The sequence below is a fragment of the Dipodomys spectabilis genome, unplaced genomic scaffold, assembly GCF_019054845.1.
Source record: "Dipodomys spectabilis isolate Male_0828 unplaced genomic scaffold, ASM1905484v1 ptg000054l, whole genome shotgun sequence".
Taxonomy (NCBI): Eukaryota; Metazoa; Chordata; class Mammalia; order Rodentia; family Heteromyidae; genus Dipodomys; species Dipodomys spectabilis.
In genome coordinates this window covers 24,056,167-24,077,653 of record NW_024870731.1, presented here as the reverse complement: position 1 = coordinate 24,077,653, position 21,487 = coordinate 24,056,167, and the positions used below count along the sequence as shown (strand labels likewise).

Sequence of the window (21,487 nt, the reverse complement as noted above, 5' to 3'; positions counted from 1 at the left end):
TGAGTAGCTAGTATTATAGGCATGAGCCACTGGTGCCCAACAAGCTTCCTTGTTTCTGTCGCTATTAAAAGCTATCCAAACTCTTAAAATGAATATTCTGAATATTAACAGGCATCCAACCCAAGAAGAGAGTCGATGGAAACCGGAGGCTCATAAAGTAACACTAACCTTTGATATAGCAAGAATTCTTGGGAGATGAATAGCCTAGTCACTTTCTGTCTGCAGTCAGTGGGAGAGGCTGTCTAGGCAGTATGTGAAAGATCTGCCATTCTACCATTCTTTGGCTCCATTCAAAAGAAAAGATAATTGAACAAAATACATCTGGAAAGCTTTCAGGTTACTGGAAGAAGTATTTAGAACCTGGTTACCAAGCACTAGATTCAGTATATGTACTATGTATGCAGCTCACAACTAACTGTGTTAAGGATCCAGAGAATGCTGCTTGGTTAGGTCCCAAGACATGTACAGGGTCCAAATACCTGGTATGGTCCTAATGTGTCTTCCTACCCGTGGCTCTCCTGCCACAGTTTCCCAAGTGCTACCCAAGACTGAAAGGACTTCCTTTATTCCATTACTCAAAACATTTTGAACAGGTGCCTGATTCCTTCAATAGCGTTTCAAGGTCCCTGCTGTCTTCCACCAATTCCCTTTCCAATCTTAGGATAGTTTCAAATCCATGCCTTTCCGAGACACTGATTTCCTTCTCTTTGCTTTACTCCTGTTTATCTTGCTAAGAGTGGCTTTTTTTTTCTTTTTTCTTTTCTTTTCCAGATCTGTCTATGCTTATAGAAAATGACTTGTCTTTCCCTTCCAGAAAATTAATGAAATTTTGGAAGGTATAACACAGTACCCATCATCCTACAGCTGATCTATAACCTCCAACTATAGTTTCATGTACCTTTCCCTGTTCTTAACTATGTCTTAAACAACTGTATTTTCTCTCTTCAACGTAACAGTTCAAAATGGTTTCCTTTATAATAATCATCAGGACCAAAGGGGAATCTGGTCACAGTGGCTCAGCAAACTACACAGGGTTAATTTTTGACCTCTTGCAGGCAGCAATCTTTATACACAGCCTTACCTCTGTCCAGGGACTCTCGTGACATGTCATCAGCAACCCTGGAAGTCTCCTTTCAATACACAGAGTGATTGTGGCCACAAGTCCCTCAGCGCACTGGGCTCAGGTGGACGAGACTTTGTTCTTTTGATTTAGGATGAGCAACCAGCCCAAATCTACCTCAGCTAATTCATTGCAAGAACAACCATCCCCCGAAGATTTGGTCAAGAGGCCTTTTTGTTCTCATTTCTGCACCCAGACTTTAAACTTCAGATTCTTCCAATCCCTGTCTATTATTGTGTGGACCCGTGAAGCTTCCAAGCTCTTCTCTTTTGCTTTCACTGCCTTCTGCACTATGACTGGGGTTAGGAGGAGGCTAAGATAAAGGTGGTTACTTTATAAAACTATCCTGGAAAGTCACTCCATGGGAAGGAGAGTAAAGCCCAGGAGCTGGTGAACGGAGGCATCTGACACGATCCTGATTGCAGAATCTGTCAGAAGAGGTAGGTTTGTTGTGGTCAGCTTTTCACAATCTCCAAAATTTATCAGAGCACGACAAACATGCTGGCTTTCAGCATGACTGCCAGACAAGACTCAAAACTAGCATGACTTGTTCTTCTCATTCCCCCAAGAGTTCTGGAAATGTGACTTTTATTCACTGTAAGTTTTGACTTCCATTATTTTTTTAAAGCTAGCTTGGGTAAGTGGGAAGGCTCCCTGAACTAGCTAACTGAAATTTAAGGGTACCCTTTCTCCTCTGCACCGCTTCATAACTTTTTACCTGCACTACAGCACATATCCTCTGTTGCTATGTTTCTGCTTTAGCTTTCCTCTGGTCTCCTTACACATCCATCTGACTAAACCCATCAGGATAAGGAGTCTAGCCCATCTTTATACTATATATTTGTCCAGAGAATGGTTGGTATTTAATACAGTTACTTTATCTCTTCAAACATTGTCTATTGCCTATTAAGAGGTATTTCTTTATACTCTAAAGAGCAGTACTTTGATTGACTGTAGGCCTCTAATCACACATTGAGTAGGATACAGAATCTGTATGCCAGATGCTGGCTGGGGAGGATCTATGTAAGAAAGGTTGTGTGATAGGTACCTAGTACTCTCAGTCCTGGCTCTTTATTCTGACCTTCTTTTCTTTTTTTGGCAAAGATACAGATGCATTAGTGGAAATTTTGGTTCTTTGCCCTGACTTCAGCTCACTTCTGGATGGATCCAGAAACTATGGGAATTCAGGTTAGTTAGCCTTCATCTTTAAGTCCCTACTGATACCATTTCAAAGCATAGCAACTCAATGAGTTAGTTTTGTTTTGGATCAAGTTTTCATTTATAAAGACAATGAAATAGCACCTATCACTGAGAGGTGAAATAATATATACACGGTGTTAAGGTCTCAGCATCTTTATCCCACATATAAGATCTGAAAATCTGAAGTTATTACTCTCTGATTATATTAAAGGGGTTATTTTAATTACTTTTACTATTATACACAATCTCCTTTTGTGCTTTTTCTATATAGCCTGTTATGACCTCAATTTATAATATTCATAATAATTTCTTATGTAGAGTGCTACCAGTTTCCCATTTAGCAGTTACCAAAAGACAATAATGCTTCTCTTTTCAAATAGTTCAAATTTTCACCAAATATGATGATAACAATATGTTGGTGAGCTTTTGTACCAAGATATTGGTGTAGCTTTTGCTACCTTACTGTTCCTTTTAAAAGAAAATTCTTCCTGTTCTGAATAGCTTCCATGTTAGCAGTTCAATCCAGGAAGGATTGTGAAATGACAGAACAATGTGTGCTTCCTGTCTACCTCTCCATTCTACTCCTACAACTACTGGCTGATAATATTTTTGCTACAAAGTTCAATGGAGGTGACTAGAGCCATGATATTAGTGTTATTATTTTTCTGATAGACATAAGGTACTGAGAGGCCCAGGATTTGTTAACAGGCATGGGTTTTGATGCAGGAAAGCCTATTTTAAGTCAGCTCCAGTTTATGGAGGTGTAGCTGATTATTTTGAATAATTAAATGGTGTCAAAACCAGCTGTGATGAGTAGCACTGGGGTCTCAAATCATACATAATTGAGAAACCGGAGTTTGCATTTGATCATCCTGATCAAATTCCGCTCTCTGGAGGATAAATGTTTGTGGTGAATACCATCAACATTGTTAAATGCCTCAATATTCTTGCTCAGTCATCCAGCCAACAGTCAATTGAACTAAATCACCCACCACCACACACATTTGCTGTCCTCATGAATACAAAATGTTTGACTGCAACCATGTTCTTTGTCGCCGAATAGGCACCTTTTTGGGTCAGCATATAATAGCATCATTAAATACTTGACATGCGTTTGTTTGTTCCATAAAACACAGCACTGTGGAATAAATCAGAGTCCCTTCGCTCCCTCACTTTTGCGCTACTCATTAAAAAAAAAAAAAAAAAAAAAAGCCCAACACAAAAATCAACCACAACAAAAACCTAAGAGAAAGATTTAATTTAAAATGAGTTGTCAATAGAATTGCATTGCTGATGGCCGTTAGGGATTCCAAATTTGCATACAAACATGGGATTCGGGGCCTATTTCTTATTGTTCAGGCAAGATCATGGTGCCTCCCAGCTGCACAGTGCCTTCGTCCTTCCCAGTGCTTATCTTCCATGACTTCATTCGAGCCCCATCACCAACTATGTGAGAGGAGGTGGGCTGGCTCCACCCTTTACATTTCCATTTTAACACCGAAATGAGAAGGAGAAAGGAGCCGCCTTACCCACAAAGCTAGAAGACAGCTGAGCTGCCACGAAAACTTGGCCTCCTCGGCACAACTCTTGCTGCCAGGGATGTGTGCCTTAGTTAAGCGCCTCAGTGAAGAAAAGGGCAGTCTGTTTAATAGCTCCTCATTGACACCCTGTCACTGCTGAACTGGCACGGAACCGGAGCTGGCAGGGTGGTGCCTGCTACTCCCTACCTTGTTTCCGACATACCACTTCTTAAAATCCGGAAGACTGTGTGTTAACCCGTGTCTTCTCTCCAAGGATTAATAATCACAAAAACAACAACAATCAAGGATGGTTGCTTGCTTCTTAATAATGAGCCCAGCACTTACAAGGATGTTTATCATGTATTTATGTTTTTTTTTCCCCCCCTAACAACTTGGGGATGTGGGTGACATTAGCACCCTTTTTAAAAATGAGGAAACTGGGAATGGGAGATGAAGCGATTGGCCCCGTCGATGATGACTATGAGGCACATGGCTGGCGGAGCCAGCACCCAGTTCTTCAGATGCCAAACCTGCTGTCTCTACGCTACCATGTGCATCCCAGAAATGACATGGAATCAGGGAGCTCTGCATCACGACTGTCGCCCTCTGTTAGAATGAATGGGAAGAAAGAACCAGAAAAAAAAAAAATCTTCACTAGCTGGCCTCTTCTCTACCACCGAGCTCCATCTTTCAGACAAGTGCTCATTCAGAACAATTGCGATCGCCTTCTTTCTCACCTTATTTTGTTGAGGATAGAATGCTTGTCAAAAAGCATCCAGACGCATTGTAGTTGTAAACTGCTTTGGTAAATGGCAACTCCTTTGTACAACGACTTACACATAATAAAAATAAATCATCAATGGTAAGAAAAAGGAAAAACTACCAGTTTTCATTGTTACTGTTCTGTTATGCTTAAATTCAGTTCAAGTTTACAAAAAACCAAACCACCACCACCACCACCACAAACCTCCTTATAAAATGAACTGAGTTCTTGAAATTAATTTTCAGCTTTGAAACGTACCTCAAAATCCTCAGAGAACCCACGCTGGTTATTAGAATACAGCTCGCCGATGTGTTTAACAAACTGTTTGACAGGAATGGCTTCCATGTCATCTGGGGAAATAAAATGATATTCAAAGTCACACAGAATACTTCCATACACAAATGATAATGAAAAAGCAAACCATCCTTAGTTCCTTAGTATAGACAAATATTTCATTTCTGTAAAGAATGACATAATTCTATCATCTGAAATCCACATCCTGAAGAAAACTCTCAAGGTTTATATTTACATTAAGATCTCATTAGAACTTTGAATTGCCTATTAGCCAGGTTAGATAGGGTATTTTCAAAAAGGTACACACGGACTTCCCTTTACTTTGTATAGTCGGGCTGTTTATACAATCAAGTTGCCACATTTTAAACTGTCTGAATTTAACAAGAATAGCTATTTGCCAAGACACTGTATCAGAGCCTGAGCTTTGATTCCTTTTTATTTTTTTTTAATTGCTACTCAATAGGGATCAGGCTCCAACTGGAGCAGGAAAGTACTATTTCCAGTCTTTGAACTCTATATGATCTTTTGTACACAATCAGAGGCCCCTGTACCAGCTGGCTCTGGATACAATGCCATCTATCGTTAAGTGTTCGGAATTTTAGTTCAAGACAGCTGTGCTTACATGATGCCAAATAATCAGTTCGATGGAATTAACTGGATTTATTTATTTATTTTGGTGTTGACAGACTAGGTATAGATTCAGGAAGATTTCACATTCTCCAACTTATTGTAGTATCGTCACTTCTTAAGGACATATTTTCAGTTAATGGGCCCAAAGCATGTGTTAGGCTTATTTACAGAGGCCCGGTCCAATCCTTGATCACTGCTGCTAAACAGCCACACCCATTACACTTGTGCTCCAGACCTTCTTCTCCTCGACCCTCCCCCGCAAATATTTCCTTTTAAAAATACCCTGCTGAATTTGAGATAAACAACAGACATGACATTTACTTTATTCAGAGTGAAAGATCTTTGGCAAACGCACAAACATCTAAACTGCCACAGATGCTTTTCTTAGCAAAGGGTATGAAGATCTGTATGTGTAAATGAGGTCCTACTTTGGCAAGAATTTTATAGATCCAGGCCTGACAATCTGATTTCTCTTCATCTGGTGACAGTTAACATTGACTCTGTCATTCCTTCTCTACTTTTCTTTTGAGAGAGAGCAAAGCTCTAGGGTGGCTTTTTGCATCTATTGACATTTTCAAACTTGAATCATTCTTAGGCAGAAAATAGCATATCTTATACTTTGTTTAGGAAAGGTGATTTATATGTCCACAATCCAAGTGGTTTCAGCACTGACACATTGCTTCTTGCGATGGTGATACTCTGTAAGCATAAATGCTCTCTGTGTAAACAATTAAAGTCCTACTCATTTTAATAGGCGACCTTATGAAAAAAATTGCCAAGTTATTTACAAATATTTCAGGATTGAAGATGTTCATGAATATGCAATCGTTTTGTACACCCAAGAATCTATAGCTCCCATGATGTAACCAGTATTAACAAACTAAACTGAGCCAAAAATGTTTCCCCAGAATATTTAGAAGAATGCAGAGCTCAAGAAAAATTTCCCAAATTATGCAATCACTTAAAATGTTTAGAATTCTACAATAATGATTGGGTGGCAAAGAATGGATCCCCCCACGCTAAAGAAAGGGTTATTGTGTTCAGAGCTGGGGGGGGGGGTCTGTTATCAATGTCCACAGATAAGGGCATCTTGAGCTAATGAGGGAGAGGAGATACAACCCAATGCTACAACAGCCTTAGTATACAGAGCACAGCAGTTACCTGCCATTCATTTACAGCAGCTTCCAAGGGCAGAGTAACCCAGTTAGCAGTGTGATGGGGAAAGGGCAATGTTAACATGCCCATGATAGTTTAAGAATTCCCAGCTGCCCTGAGAACTGACAGTGCCATCATGATGGACACTGAACGGCAGGTACAAAATCAGAAAAATCACATCAGCTTCAGATGTTTTCCTCTGTAACCTTAAGGATGATCAAGACTGCAGTATTCTAAAATAAAAGGCATGACAGCATAGCCCACCACAACTCATTCTAAGAAATGCTATCAGGTTCATAGTTTACTTTTTCCTGCAAAGTGCTCAACTAGAATATCCAAGCTAATGACACACATGGCCTAGAATTCAGCCTGTCTGCTATCCCAGAGCTAGATGCACCAGAAATCCTGCAGAACTCAATGAGATAACATGGAAATAGATAACTCACTAGTCTCTCTCATGTGTACCTTTATCCAAGCAAGTCTAGCCACACCCTCTGGGTTTGTAGACACCACCAAGAATGTACTACTACCAGACAGGCAGGTGCTCCCTGAGGTGCAGGCTGACCACCCGCCACCTACCCAGATTACAGATCACTTGTCTTTCATTCAAGGTAAATAGTGGAGAGGTCATTACTTTCTTTCCTGTATTTTAAGCAGCACTAGTATTTATACATTTTCCTATAAAGTCTCTTAATGAGCCAGGTGATGATAAAATTCACTAAGCAGAAGGCCAAGTCATTCCTTACAATACCCTGGAGCTAAATCTGCTATTTTTATCTGGACAGGTCCTATGTGTTGTCTTCTTCTTGCAGGAACTAAAGTCTTGATAATTTTCTTCTATTTCATGATCTCCTTTATCTTCCATCGTTGACACGGAGCTATACCCAGCACAGAGGCCTGAATTTGGCCTGTGGGAAAGGAGAAGCAAGTCCCTGCACTGGAGGCATACTTAAGCATAGCTGATAACCGCCCTGCTGGTGGGACTTGACTGGGAGGTAGGAGAGTAGAGAAGATCCTAACAGTATTCACGGGAGCCAAGCTCCATATTAGGCCATTACGTCTTCTCCCAGTTCACGGCCAGATTTGGTTGGAATTTGGAATTGAGGATAAGGTTAAAAGAGATCTGCTAAAGATTAAGTACTTTTGGTACAGGGACCTTGGAAATTTCTCTCTCTTTCTTCCTTTCTCTCTCTTGGGCGTGTCTCTGTGTGTCTGTGTATAAAAGCTCATTTCTCAAGTAAACAAAAGTGGATCTTTTCTTAGACCTAAAGCCAACCAAATCATCTAACATTGGCAAACAAATAAATACTTTCACACTGCATTTATCTGGCATCTGCAAGGTGACTGATCTACTGTTGAAAATGTTCTGAATAACTGAAGCTTACCACAAAGCAAAGCGTATTATTTCAACCCTTGTATTATTGGAAACATTTCTTTCATGTGTCAGTCTATGAAAGCAATCCAGTATGGAAGAACCTAGTCTCTGGAGTCTGCCCCATCCTAGTACTAGATAGATAGAGGCCATGAGCCTTGGGCAAGTGCCCTAGTCTGTCTTAGCCAGAGTGTCCTGTATATAAAGTGGGAGGAATCATAGCCCCTTAACAATAAATCTCTCATTTATCTCATACTTGTTAAATAACCAGCACTCTTTTATTTTTTTATTGTGAAAATACTGTACAGAGGGGTTATAATTACATGGGCAAGATAATGAGTACATTTCTTATCAAGCATTGTAGCCTCCTTTTTTGTTTCCCCATCCCTTCCCATCCTTCCCCCGCCCCCCCAATCCTCCCCACTCCCCCCACCCCACCAGAGTTGTAAAGTTCGTTTTCAACATAACAAGTTGTACATCTCATTGTTGCAATGGGTCCACCTGTATCCCTATTTAGACGATTTGTTTTTCCCATTCCCCTCCACAAATTATACCGACATCAAATACAGTGAAAGCAGGGGTTATACTGTGGGGGAGGGACATACAAAGCAACAAAGAAATGAATCTTATAAATGTGTTAGAAACAATCGCATGAAAGAAAAAAAAAACATTTGAATACATATCTTAGGGTTCATTTCCCTAATATCACCTTATCTGACCTTTTCTGCTTGACTCAGACATATACTAGATATTGCAAATAAGGGAAACCATGACACCTATGTTTCTTTGGGGCATAACCAGCACTCTTATGAGGCCCTTTCCTAGTTTGATTTTCATACCTCTGTGAGGTTGGTGTCAGTGGTTGTTGTTTTTTATTTTGTTTTTCCATTTCACAGATAAAGGGAATCTAGGTGAGGAAAAGTCTCAGCACTATGCAGTCTGACTCTGGATCTCTGCTCTCACCATTACCTTTAAATGCCTGATCTACAGCAGGTGCTCATCCCTGGGAGCAAATAGAGTAACAGACCCACAGTCCTACAGGAGCTCAGGCTGATGGATGGTAGGGTGCTAAGGCTGGCCTGACAAGCAGCTCCTCCCTTTAGGGTACAGTCAAAGCATTGGCTACTGCTTTTCCCTTTGAAATATCAAATCAAAGATGGCAACAGGAAAGTTAACTTGTTCTCTATCAGATTTTCATTAAAATTAAGAGAAAGCAAACTTAACATACATGAGTATGAGAACTCTTAACATCTAAGCGGTTTGCCTGAGAAACTGAAAGCATTAGTGATTTGTTGGAATCTTACTGCCTTTTGTCCTACTCCAACCTGTGGTTATCTTTTAAAACTTTTCTTCTTAATTTATAAAATGAGTATGAAAATCACAACCTTCCCTTTGAGCGCATGTTAATACACATAAGTATGAAAATCACAACCTTCCCTTTGCACGCATGTTAATATACATAAAGTACCTAGGCACTAAGTCCTATGCTGATATTCTCTGTCATCCTTCATAATTAACTCAGACATTTAGCTGGCAATAACATGTTAACATTGGACATTTCCTTACAACAGCTAGATAGTTATCTAAATCAGATCCTCAGGTTACAAGAACTGGTGTGGAGATTGGAACATTTTGTTTTCGGACATCAAAAAGAAATTCATTTTTTTTCATTCATGGCACAATAAAAGTCAATAAAGAAAAGGCTTCATGATAGTCAAAAGACCAATGAATCTCCTTTGGAGATAATCTCTATATAAATAAAATATGCCAGCAAGGTTGGTTTAAGCCCAAGAGCTTTAAGCTGTATGTTTAAAACCCCCTTTTAGGCTGGCACCCTGCTGAAACCAGTGACCTTCAAATTACTAAGATGTATTTTAACTGATGGAAAGGCATAAATCCTTTCTGGATTTCCAAGCTACTGGTTAGCAACAGCATTTTGGTTTTTCATGCTCTTATTAGAAAGTTAAGATTTTCTAATTCCCAGAGAAAAGCATTTGTAAGAATATTTGTGTTGGACAAGTTGCACATTTGGGAAGCTCTATAAAGAAATGATCTCAGGAACTAAGTTTTGATTTTAAAACGTTTATACATGTTTAATGTCAGAAACAATGATATTACAAGCAAATATGTCATCTCAAAGTTACATTTGCTTGTTATATAATTTTACCTTTATTAATAAATGCGATCGAAATACTATTCAGCTTTGTTGTTTCAAAAGAATATACGTATACTCACTGGTAGAGTACTAGCCTAATAGGCCATGGGTTTGATTCCCCAGAATGACAAAGAGAGAAAAAAAAAAGTGAGGAGGGAGGGCTGGGAAGGTAGCTCAATGGTAGAGTGCTTGTCTTGCATGCATGAGCCCCTGGGTTCATAAGCAGAAAAGCTGGAAGTGGCGCTGTGGCTCAAGAGGTAGAGCACTAGCCTTAAGCTGAAGATCTGAGGGACAGCGCCCAGGCCCAGAGTTCAGGCTCCATGATTGAAAAAAAAAAAAAAAAAAAAAGTGGGGAGAGAAGGATAGGGAAGAGAAGGGGGAAAGAGGGAAAGGAAGAAGAAAGGAAGGTAAGGGAGGGGGAAAAGAGAATATTCCTAGATCACGACATCTTAAATCCTATCTGTCCATGTTAAGAGTAATGTGGATTTAGCTGTAATCCCAGCACTTGGGAGGTTGACGCAGGAGGATCATGAGTTCCAGCTCAGCCTGGGCTACATAGGATGACCATGTCTCCAAAGAGAAGAGGGAGGAAAAAAGTAATAAGGATTTTAAAGACATAACTCTGATAGCTTGGTAGCTATACTAAACTACACCTGAGCCTCGCACAGTAACAATGGGAAATCAGTAACTGTGGAACATCTGATCTTAAAAACCTACTAGAGAAAAAAATAGAATGTGTGTTGAATTGAAACCTCTTTATACGACCACTTACACATTAAATATGTATATGTATATGTGTGTATATATATATATATAAGTTCCTTTCATTCAAAGTTCACAGTTTAACTTATTCCTTTTATAACCTGCTTTTCCATTCATCATCCCAGAGCAATCACTATAATTCAAAATCTTCCCAATGAGAGAATTAATGTCTCTCAGTGGATGAATGGATCAAGAAAATTTGGCATATATGCACGATGGAATTCTACTCATCCATCAGAAAGAATGATATTGTACCATTCATAAGGAAATGGAAAGACGTGGAAAAAATTACATTAAGCAAAGCAAGCCAGAACCAAAGAAACATAAGGCTGCATGGCTTTGGGATTTGTCTACGAATCTACAAGTGAACACACTGAATGGTTGAAATAAATGAATATATATTTAAAAAAAAGAGAATGTCACTTTTATGGTAACTGAACACTACGCTTGGGAACACGTTTTCACATTGGATTCTCTTTTTTTGGGCCACTCCTGGGGCTTGAACTCAGGGCCTGGGCACTGACCCTAAGCTTCTTTTGCTCAAGGCTAGCACTCTACCACTTGTGCCACAGTGCCATGTCCAGTTTTTACTGCTAATGTGGTACTAAGGAGTCGAAGCCAGGGCTTCATGCATGCTAGGCAAGTACTCTACCACTGAGCCACCTTCTCAGCCCCACATTGGATACTCCTATGTTATGAGTTCATTCTTATGTCCCTAATCCTAGCTGTGATCATTTTGGTTCCCAGCATTGCCAGATTTTTACCTTAAGATAAATGAGACAAGTTTTTTTTTTTAAAAAAAAAAATCTTTCTTAAAATGCTGTCTTTACAGGGCCAGGAGAGATAGCTCGTGTAATCACAGCTTACGCAAAAAGTTAGGGAGACCCCCCCCCCACACTGGGTATGGTGACCAAGGCTGACATCCCACCAAGGGGGATAGAGGAGGACTATATGAGGTCACCTGTGCAAACACATGAGACCTTATCGGAAAAATAGCAAAAGCCAAAAGAATGTAGGGGTGTGGTTCAGGTGGTAGAGTACCTGCATGGCAAGCATGTACCCTGAGTTCAAATTCCAGTACCACAGAAAAAACTGTCTTTGCTATATATATTAAGATCACATTAAGGATCCTGTAAACCCACACTGCAGTTGGAATTAGTATGAGATAGCTTAAAGAGCTTCACAAATGTCTATAAACGAGTCTTCAGGAGATCGAAGATAAGCTTTGGATAGTTATTGATTAAATGAGTATCACTACCTAAGGAAATTTAACTAAAGCTTTCCTTTGTTATTTGCCCTTACACCACGTAAGCCATTCAGTCTTACAGATGTATTACAACTCATCAAGAATGCACATCCCACCTGTAACACAACTTCTGGATTCCACTCAGGCTTTGGGATTTAAAAGTCAGACTGGTACGGTGGTAGTCGCCTGAAGCCTAGCACTTGGTAGGTACCAGGTTCTGGTGAATTAAAGTTTTAACCTCCCCCCACAACCCCCCAAAGGGAAAGCAGTGTGAGGCGAGCCCCACTTGGTGAATGTGGATCTGTGTTAGGGAGAATGTGACTCTGAGACCAGGAAAATGCTTTCCCTCTATAGAAGCTGAGATTGCCAATGTTATGACTTGAAAAGACAGATCCCAGCAGCTTACACCTCTGTCTTCACTTAGGGTTTCCAAAACACTTCTCCATGTCACCTCAGATGACCTTTTTTTTTTTTTTTTTTTGTCGGTCGTGGGGCTTGAACTCTGGGCCTGGGCGCTGTCCCTCAGCTCTTCAGCTCAAGGCGAGTGCTCTACCACTTGAGCTACAGCACCACTTCCGGTTTTCTGGTGGTTTATTGGAGATAGGAGTCTCATGGTCTCTCCTGTCCGGGCTGGCTTTGAACCGCGATCCTCAGATCTCAGCCTCCTGAGTAGCTAGGATTACAGGCATGAGCCACCAGCGCCCGGCACCTCAGATGACCTTTACAATTGGCTCAAGTGTCAAGAAGACATGCAAAAAACTAAGGCTTTAGCTGGGTGCCGGTGGCTCACACATGAAATCCTGGCTACTCAGGAGGCTAAGATCTGAGAATCATTGTTTAAAACCAACTTGGGCAGGGAAGTCCATGAGACTCTTTATTGCTAATGAACCCATAGAGAACTGGAAGTATGGCTTAAAGTGGTAGAGTTCTAGTCTTGAGCACAGGGACAGTGCCCAGGCCCCGAGTTCAAATCCCACAACTGACAAAAATAAAACAAAGGCTTAGGGAAGCCAATTCAGTGACCCCTCCACCACCCCCCGCCAAAAAAAAAAAAAAAAAAACATGGTGCAGCTTGGGGGGAAAACCTAGGTTTTCTGGTTTCTAATCTAGTAGGTGAAGGAAAATAAAAACCGAAAAATAGCTCAAGCATTTCAGCGCTTATCTTTTTAAAAATGAATTTGAACTGAACAGCCACAGCAACTGTGTTAGATGAGTAGGGTGAGGAGAGACAGACTCCCAGGAATTTCTCAGTGATCAACACATATTCTGGATGCTGCTAGAGGAAAGAGAGTATACTGGTGCTACTGATCAAGTCTGGTAGATTCAGCGAAACAACCTGTCCCGTGGTGATCAAGCTCGATGATTCCTGTCGGCTGTTTCTCCTCTCACAAGAAGCATTCAATCTGCTTCCACCAAGGATAAAAGTCAGTGGAGAGAGAACACATGGCAACACAAACCTAGCCCCATCTGTATGACAGTCTTCCGCAGGCAGTACGGAACGATCCCACAGGAATGAAGGAAACTCTTCTGCTGCCTTTGTTGATTCTGTGAAGTTTTAGGAAAGTTGACTAGAATGGATGGAACAACAGCCAATTCCAGCAATACCTAGTGATTCACCTCATGGACCTTAAAGTGACAAATCCCTAGCCATAGCCATACCTAGTAACACTGCCAACACCAAGAAGCAGTCCTTTTTTGCTACCCCAAAAGTAACCTTACCTCTGAGCTTGACATGAAGCCTTTTAAGAACTTTAAGGAAGTTTTGCTGACAGCCATTCAAGTATGCATCCATTCATCAAAGAGTTAAAGAATGCCTACTAAGTGTCTGGTGTTATTCCATGATTAGGAACACGTCTGCTTGCCCTTATGAAGCTGTCATTCTAGTGGGAAGTGACAATAAGCAAGTAAAATCCATTTGATGGGAAGAACATGTAAGGAGAATGAGGCAGACAAATGGGGTGAGGAGGTATGAGTGTGGAGGTGTTGGCACTTTATAAAACAAGTCATACCTCGATATACAAAAGAATGATGAATGTCCAGATGGTAAATATCTCAATGTATGTATTTAGAAGCTAGGAAGGAAACACAGCAGTACAGAGGGCAAATGTGATCAAAAGGAATACTATACTATGGAGGGTGACATCTTCATATCCCACATCGTACCTGCTAACTACTAACTCACTGCTGCCTTTCTAAATATCTATGGCATTTGCTAAGGTTCCTTACAGTGTACTCTACCAATTCCTAACACTGGGTGTCTTGCTGTTTTGTCTGAGGACAAATGAAATACAGCCTAAAGCAGTAACATATCCATCCCCAGTCTTGCACACAAACATCATAGTCAAACATTCTTAATGAAGACCAATCACCATCCAAATGAGGAATCTCAGGAGAAAACTTACCTTTAGAAACATATCCCAAGTTGTGATGAACACATTAGCACACAATGGTTTGTGACAATGCAATACAGTTCAAGCGGATGATACACTCTTTGTATGTTTTCCCGTTTTTCTGTTACTTCCCTTCCATGAGATTCTATGCTATATTAACCCAGTTCATCGCATTACTTTGAAGAGATGCACAGAAGCAAAGATTTTACCTAAGTGCTCTTAGTCTAGGATCTCCTCGGCTGAGGAATCATCAAAAAAAAAACTTTTGTACAAATAATATTTTGTCATAGTTATCACATAAAACCAAACAGAAGAGAAAAGAACCCCCTGCCTCTTACTTACCTGGAATAGGAATGATAGGAATACTTTCATTGGGGACCACGCGAGGTGAACTGCTATCTTCCACGTAGAAATGGGCAGTCTGAAAACATTTTCTGTGTGGGAAACCAAACATGCCAACAGTGAGACCAGAGAAATTCTGAGTTCAATCATTTTTCAATTCTCTTTCCACCAGGTTCCCCAGCTTTACAAACCACAGAGCACTGAGCCAGAGCCATGGAAGCAGACGACAGGGGGACAGCAATGCACCTGCGCAGGGAATACCCATCTCCTAGCACTGACCCCTCAAGTAAGTGCGAACTCACCGCAGACAGAGCAAACAGTTCTGTAAGCCACAGCATCCCCCTCCCTGCCACCACACACACAATATTTCTACTTCTGACAGGTCACAAAGAAATCCCCTCCTCTCCTGTACCCTAGCACTGAGTTCAGAACTATACCTTGAACCCCTCAAATGGAGTCATCAAGCAGCCAACAGCCCAACTACACAACAGTTATCACATTGTCTGTGTTTAGCCAAGGTACCTGAAGCCTCAGACTGCTGTCTCCATAAGGGGGGTTGGGGGCGGCCAGGGAACTTGCAGGGGGCAAGTATGCCCCCCCCCTAGTCAGAGAAGAGCTACACCAAGAAACAGGAGACCCTAAGTGTCATCTGCTTGTTTTGGGCTTGGTTTGGGTTTTACCTGTACTTCAAGCAAAGCAGGGAGCACACACTGGTCATCATAGGAAACGCAGTGGACAAAAAAGCCATCGGCAGCTCACTCAGCCTCTGCCCGCTGAAGCTGGCCGGCCCTCAGCTTTCCTGCCTCCACGTCACTGCTCATTGCAGCCCTAATGAGCTGCCGGAAGCACAGGCTGAATATTTAATGAGACCGCTCAGCGTGAATGGCTATTGTGACCAGAGAAGGGTCCCTGTTCATGTGGCAGAGGGGCCTTACAATAGCTGGCCCTACTGCTGGGTCTTTTAGCCAAGCAGACAGCATCCTTCTGGTGTTCTGTGCCACTGGGCTGTCCCCACTCCTCTACCATCTCTCTCACTAACAACATGGACACACAATGCAGCCTGTAATTCCAGCTCCTGTGTTGCTTATTGAGTCCAAAGTGGCCTGGGATCTTTCTAGGAAGCTCCCCACCTCCAAAAATAAAAAGGAATTAGAGGGTTAGAAGAAAAATCAAGCTTCCTCTATCTAAACCAAAGATATCACCGGGGGGGGGGGGGGGGGGGAGAGGAATGGGGAGACAGCAGTCATTCGGTTTTCTGTCATCGCTTTCTACAGCGCAGCCATTACCAAATGCCGTGGCAAAGGTCACAGGCCACAGGAGCAGGTGCTTTTCTTCAGCCAGAGCCAGTTGTCACACGGAGAGCAGGACCCTCTGGCATTTGTGGGCATGGCTCTTGAATCAACCTGGATTGGTCCTCTATACCAATATGGGGAACTGAACATACTCAACTCCAATGCTTGGCATGTTTCTCACAGCACGCACACAAAGTTTCGTTGCTATGAATTACCTGACAATTGTAATATAAGTAATAAAAGGAAGTTCATGACTTTCATAGATGCTTTTACCTATGTTGGGGGTAGTTACTTAGACTCAGTTACTGAGACTCAACTTCCATGGATGTGAAATGCATATAAAATGATGGAGCTCTGGGTCTCACCACAGCTACTGAGTGTGCAAAGATAGAAAAATCCAGGTGAAAACATGGGATTTTTATATTTGAAGTAACAGCTCGATTTCTAAACTAGAACTTTCGTCCACTTTAACAAATGGAAAAAAAAACAAACAAAATTAACTTCTGGGCCAAGCAGGGCAGTATACATCTATAATTTGAACACTACAAAGGTTGAGGCAGGAAGATCAGAGTTTAACAGCCAGGGCTACACTGCATGAAGAAAAAGAAAAGGAACTTTATTTCAAGATTTGAATTCCTAAGTCTATTACTAAGTTTAGACACATAAAACGATTAGTCAAAGCTATTAGTACTAGCCAAGTGTTAAAGTCTTGGACTTGAGAAGAAAAAACTGTCATGTTGATTTTTTTTTTTTCTAGAGGGTAGACAGTTTAGCCAGTCTCTCAGCTACGTACGGCACTAAAGGCTCCACATTATCTTTGGAGGAAAAAAAAAAAAAAGCAGTGTGTACTGAAGCAAATCACACTGCAGAGCCCCATGTGCTGCTGTTTATAATGGATTTTCCCTGGAGCAAAATAACTCTGTGATTGCCAGAGAAAAGCACACAACTGGGAATGAGGGTCAGAAGCTGGGAGACAGAGCCCGGAACATCTGCACCGTGCTGCACAAAGACCTGGGTTGGCAACTAGCTGCAGAGATTGAGGCCGGGGGTGTCTTTCCTTCGTATGCCTTTCTTGTGTATTATTATTTCCTTCGAATGAAGGTTTGAGAGCAGTCAGCAAATGTTTATTCAGCACCCACTCCGTGGCACTGTGTGCACAGATGAACGCATTCTGGATAACTGTCCACAGTCCTCACAAATCACTTCTGTAAGCCTGGCTAAATGCTGGAGTGACTGAAGAGAATTATGTAAGGAACCGAGGATCTGTACAGAGAAGTTAGGAAATGATTGGGGGAGGGGTGGATCAATTACAATCACTCAGTTCTCCTCTTTGTGATAGTCTGTATTAAGTATTTTGGGGCAAAATCTTTTTACTCACTTTTCCCCATGGGCTATTTCTTAGTCATCTTCAGTGAAATTGGGAGAAGGATAATTAAGGCAGCCAAGACCTTGCCCTCATGACATAAACGTTTTCATAGGAAATCCAACTACAAAGTTTCAAATAGCAGTTATGGAGAACACATAAATGATGTGGTGACAAACGGTGCGGGTAAAGGGCTCCCAATAAAGGAGGATGAGTGTGATAAGCTACAGAGAGGTGGATCTAGTAGCTAGAGGAAGTGCGTCAGGGTGACTCTGGCGGTTGATAGAAAGGAAGGCAGTGGCAAGAACCGAGAAAGGCTGCCGCAGGAAGGGCTGGGAAGGAGGGTCAAAGGCCCATCGCCCAAGAGCCAGGAGGCCTTCGAAGGTTTTCCCTGGTACCTAAGAGCAAGGGACAGTGTGGGGCGGGGGCGGGAGGGGGAGAGTTCCAGTCCATGTACTGACATGGATTCATTTCTTTCAAGAAATTCCTTTGGGCTGCTATGTGAGGAATGGGAGTATTGGCGAACAGGAAGAATTGAACACAGGGATTGACAAAGCCAACTTGGGATCTCAGGCAATTGTAAGCAAATGCCCATTTTTGATTTTTTTAAAAGCAAAATAGGAACATTTTATTTGCAAAGGAACCTCTCTAAATAATACTAGAAAAAAAATCATTGTAACTGATTTGCATTTTGCACATTTCAATAATCAGATTAACTTCTAACATTTGATAACATTTGGACTTTTTAAATGACATTTTTCCTTTTTCCACTAAATATTTGAGTGGACAAAATTTATACTCACTGTTAAATTATGATCATCTCATTCGCCAATACAGAAAAAAGTTCCAATGACGAATAGTCCTTTTGATATCTTTTTGTTATTATAAATGTGATGTACAGAAGGGTGCATCATATCCCTCATTTTGTCATAATTAGAATGTGCCTATAAATCTACAAGTAAACACACTGGATGGTAAAAGACAAAAAAACCCCACTTGGACACGATAAATTATACAGGTCTCTAGATGTTCAAACAGTGAGATGAAAGGAGGATATTCTTCAGAGAGGATCACAAAGTTTCAATTGCTATGTGCATATGATCATATAAAATGATATCTATGTAAATGAACTCCAAGACATGAATACAGGAGCCTCCCTCCATCTTGTAACTGTTTTTTTCTTTTCTGCATCTTTTGTCCTGTTATAAGTTTATCTGTTTTGGGGAGGGTAAGAGAGAAACACAGAAATGACAAGACAAAGTGTAAACAAATGCAGCAGTGGTACGCATTGGCCACTGTTGAAAATGAACTTGTGGGGGCGGGTCAGGAGGGGAAAACTGGGAGAAAGCAAGGGAAGGGGTGACACTGTTCATTTTCTATTGTTTTAGTAACAAAGGGTAATCATACTATACGGTATCTCCCTGATAACAAACAAGCTGACATCCTTATTACAAATACCTTCTTGGTCTTCCATTTCATTGAGGTATTAAGCAGTATTTAAACTACTAATTTCTTAGGGATCTACCTTGGGTTTCTTCAAAGGGCCATTCGGCTAATTTTAAACTTTTAACTATCATCCCACACTGTGAGGAAGGCTCGCATGTACAAATTCTACGCTGCAGCTTTATATTCTAGAAAAGCAGCTGCTATCATATGGCACTATATTTTTATTTGCTGACTTCCTAGAAATCCATGAAAAAAAATTTGTTTCTTGACCTTCAGCCATGTATCAGAAAAAAAAAAAAAAAGACAAAGGCAGGGACTTGGAGGAAAAGCAAACCCTGCACCTGCCCCCCCCCTGGGGGGGCATTTTAATACATCTAAACTTGTAACCTGTGATTTGTTCAAAGAGGCAGGATTGTCTCAAATTTTGAGCTCAGGGGAATGCAAATAGAATTTCTTAGAAAGCTGATGTGCGTCACTGAGTAAACCATTTCAGTTTTCTATCTAGGTCCACTGCTATTTCACCTAACTTACCTTAAAAGTCTCTTCTTGAATGAAACAGAGTATCTGGAACATCAATGGCCACTGTTGTGGCTCTACAAAACACATGCTTATGGAAGTACCATAAAGAGGAGAAATGAGGAAGTAGTATTTAAAAATTGAATTAAAAAAAATTCAAGTCTGACAACAATTTTTAGTGAGTCTCCACCATACATTTTATTCTTCCATTTCTCCATGCTCCAGGATGCTCTCTGATCCCTTTGAGAAACAGAAGACAAGTAGCATATTCTTATTGATCCTGGTTGGCCTATTGATAATCCAAGTTTCTTGTCATGTACTTCCCCTAATCTACATTTGAGGTATATCTATATATGACATTCGAAGCATCCCTATTTTAGTATACTGTTGAATTTTGCAGCGTTATAAAGAATAAATCTCTCATCAGAGTTTGAGTCAAACAGTGGGTATAAGCCAATACTGTGCATTATCTCTTTACTTTAGGGAGCTTTTTTTTAATACCCATACAAGCTGAAACCTACTCCTGATAAATCTTGCTGAGTAGGCCCAGGTGAGCACAGTCTATGTATTTAGAAGTCTCTCCTCCCCAGGGAGGGCCATGTACATTGTTTCTATTTCAGAACTACTGTGACAAAGGGACAAAGGTTCCTGAGTCTCCAGTGCTGTCACTAAGAAGCCACTAAAAAGAAAAGTTTTCAATGGGAGATATAATAAGAATAATGGTTTGTCAGAAGAGAATTTACATGATCCCATGTGGGATAAGAAACAGTCAATAAAGAGTTCAAAGGTATTTCATAATCATGTCCAATGCAGAGGCACACATGTGGATGAAAATTTCAAGGTCCTTGGTTCTATTTTTGTTAGAATGGTAAGTTCTTAGAAATAGGATGGGATTCTGATGTGAGAGCAAACTGTTTTGCTACCCACTGCTGAATAAAGGCTTTTGGTTTAATAAAGACTTATTAGAGCTGGGTGCTTGTGGCTCATGAATGTAATCCTAGCTACTCAGGAGGCTGAGATCTGAAGACTGCAGCATAAAGCCAGCAGGAGCAGGAAAGTCCATGAGATTCATCTCCAGTTCATCACAGAAAAAGCCAGAAGTGGCACTGTGGCTCAAGTGGTAGCCTTGAGGGAAAAGGAGCTCAGGGACAGCACATGGGCCCTGAGGTCAAGCCCCAGCACACCCTCCTCCCCCTACCAAAGACTTATTGTTCTTACATAAAGACATATTTCTCAAATAAAATGTTCCCCTCCTTAAGTTACCTTTTAAGCCACTCTTGTAGACTCCGCTACATGTCGATTAGCAAAGTTTATTTTGCTTTCTATGAAGAATTGTTGAGATGAAGAATTTGTCAGTATTTACTTTGCTATTTACTTGGTAGTATTCTGACACTAAATTCCAAGTGTCTTGCCACTTGAACAAATTTGGAAGACACTGTACTATATAGCTTTCTAAAACCCATTCCTGGGGGGTGGGGGGAGGAGAGGGGAGATGGGAAGGGATGATAAGGGGAAACAAAGGAGGAGGCCACAATGCTTGATAAGAAATGTACTCATGCCGGGCGCTGGTGGCTCACGCCTGTAATCCTAGCTACTCAGGAGGCTGAGATCTGAGGATCGCGGTTCAAAGCCAGCCCGGGCAGGAGAGACCGTGAGACTCCTATCTCCAATAAACCACCAAAAAACCGGAAGTGGCACTATAGCTCAAGTGGTAAAGCGCTTGCCTTGAGCTGAAGAGCTGAGGGACAACGCCCAGGCCCAGAGTTCAAGCCCCACAACCGACAAAAAAAAAAAAAAAGAAATGTACTCATTACCTTGCTCATGTAATTGTAACCCCTCTGTACAGTATTTTCACAATAAAATAAAACCCATCCCTAAGAAACAGTGAGTGATATAAGATGTTCATTGAATGTTCTCAGGT

At 41.1% G+C, this 21,487-nt stretch overlaps 1 protein-coding gene across 3 annotated transcripts in view; it reads right to left on the bottom strand.

The window, feature by feature from the left end:
- Positions 1 to 21,487, bottom strand: part of Ptprg (protein tyrosine phosphatase receptor type G) — a 689,215-nt gene that overhangs the window by 36,810 nt on the left and 630,918 nt on the right. For all 3 annotated transcript variants that reach the window (XM_042679699.1, XM_042679701.1, XM_042679700.1), the window contains 2 exons: positions 14,950 to 15,041; positions 4,862 to 4,953 (listed from right to left, as the gene is read on the bottom strand). In XM_042679699.1, coding sequence (XP_042535633.1) covers positions 4,862 to 4,953; positions 14,950 to 15,041 — 184 coding nt within the window. The remainder of the gene's footprint in view (positions 1 to 4,861; positions 4,954 to 14,949; positions 15,042 to 21,487) is intronic.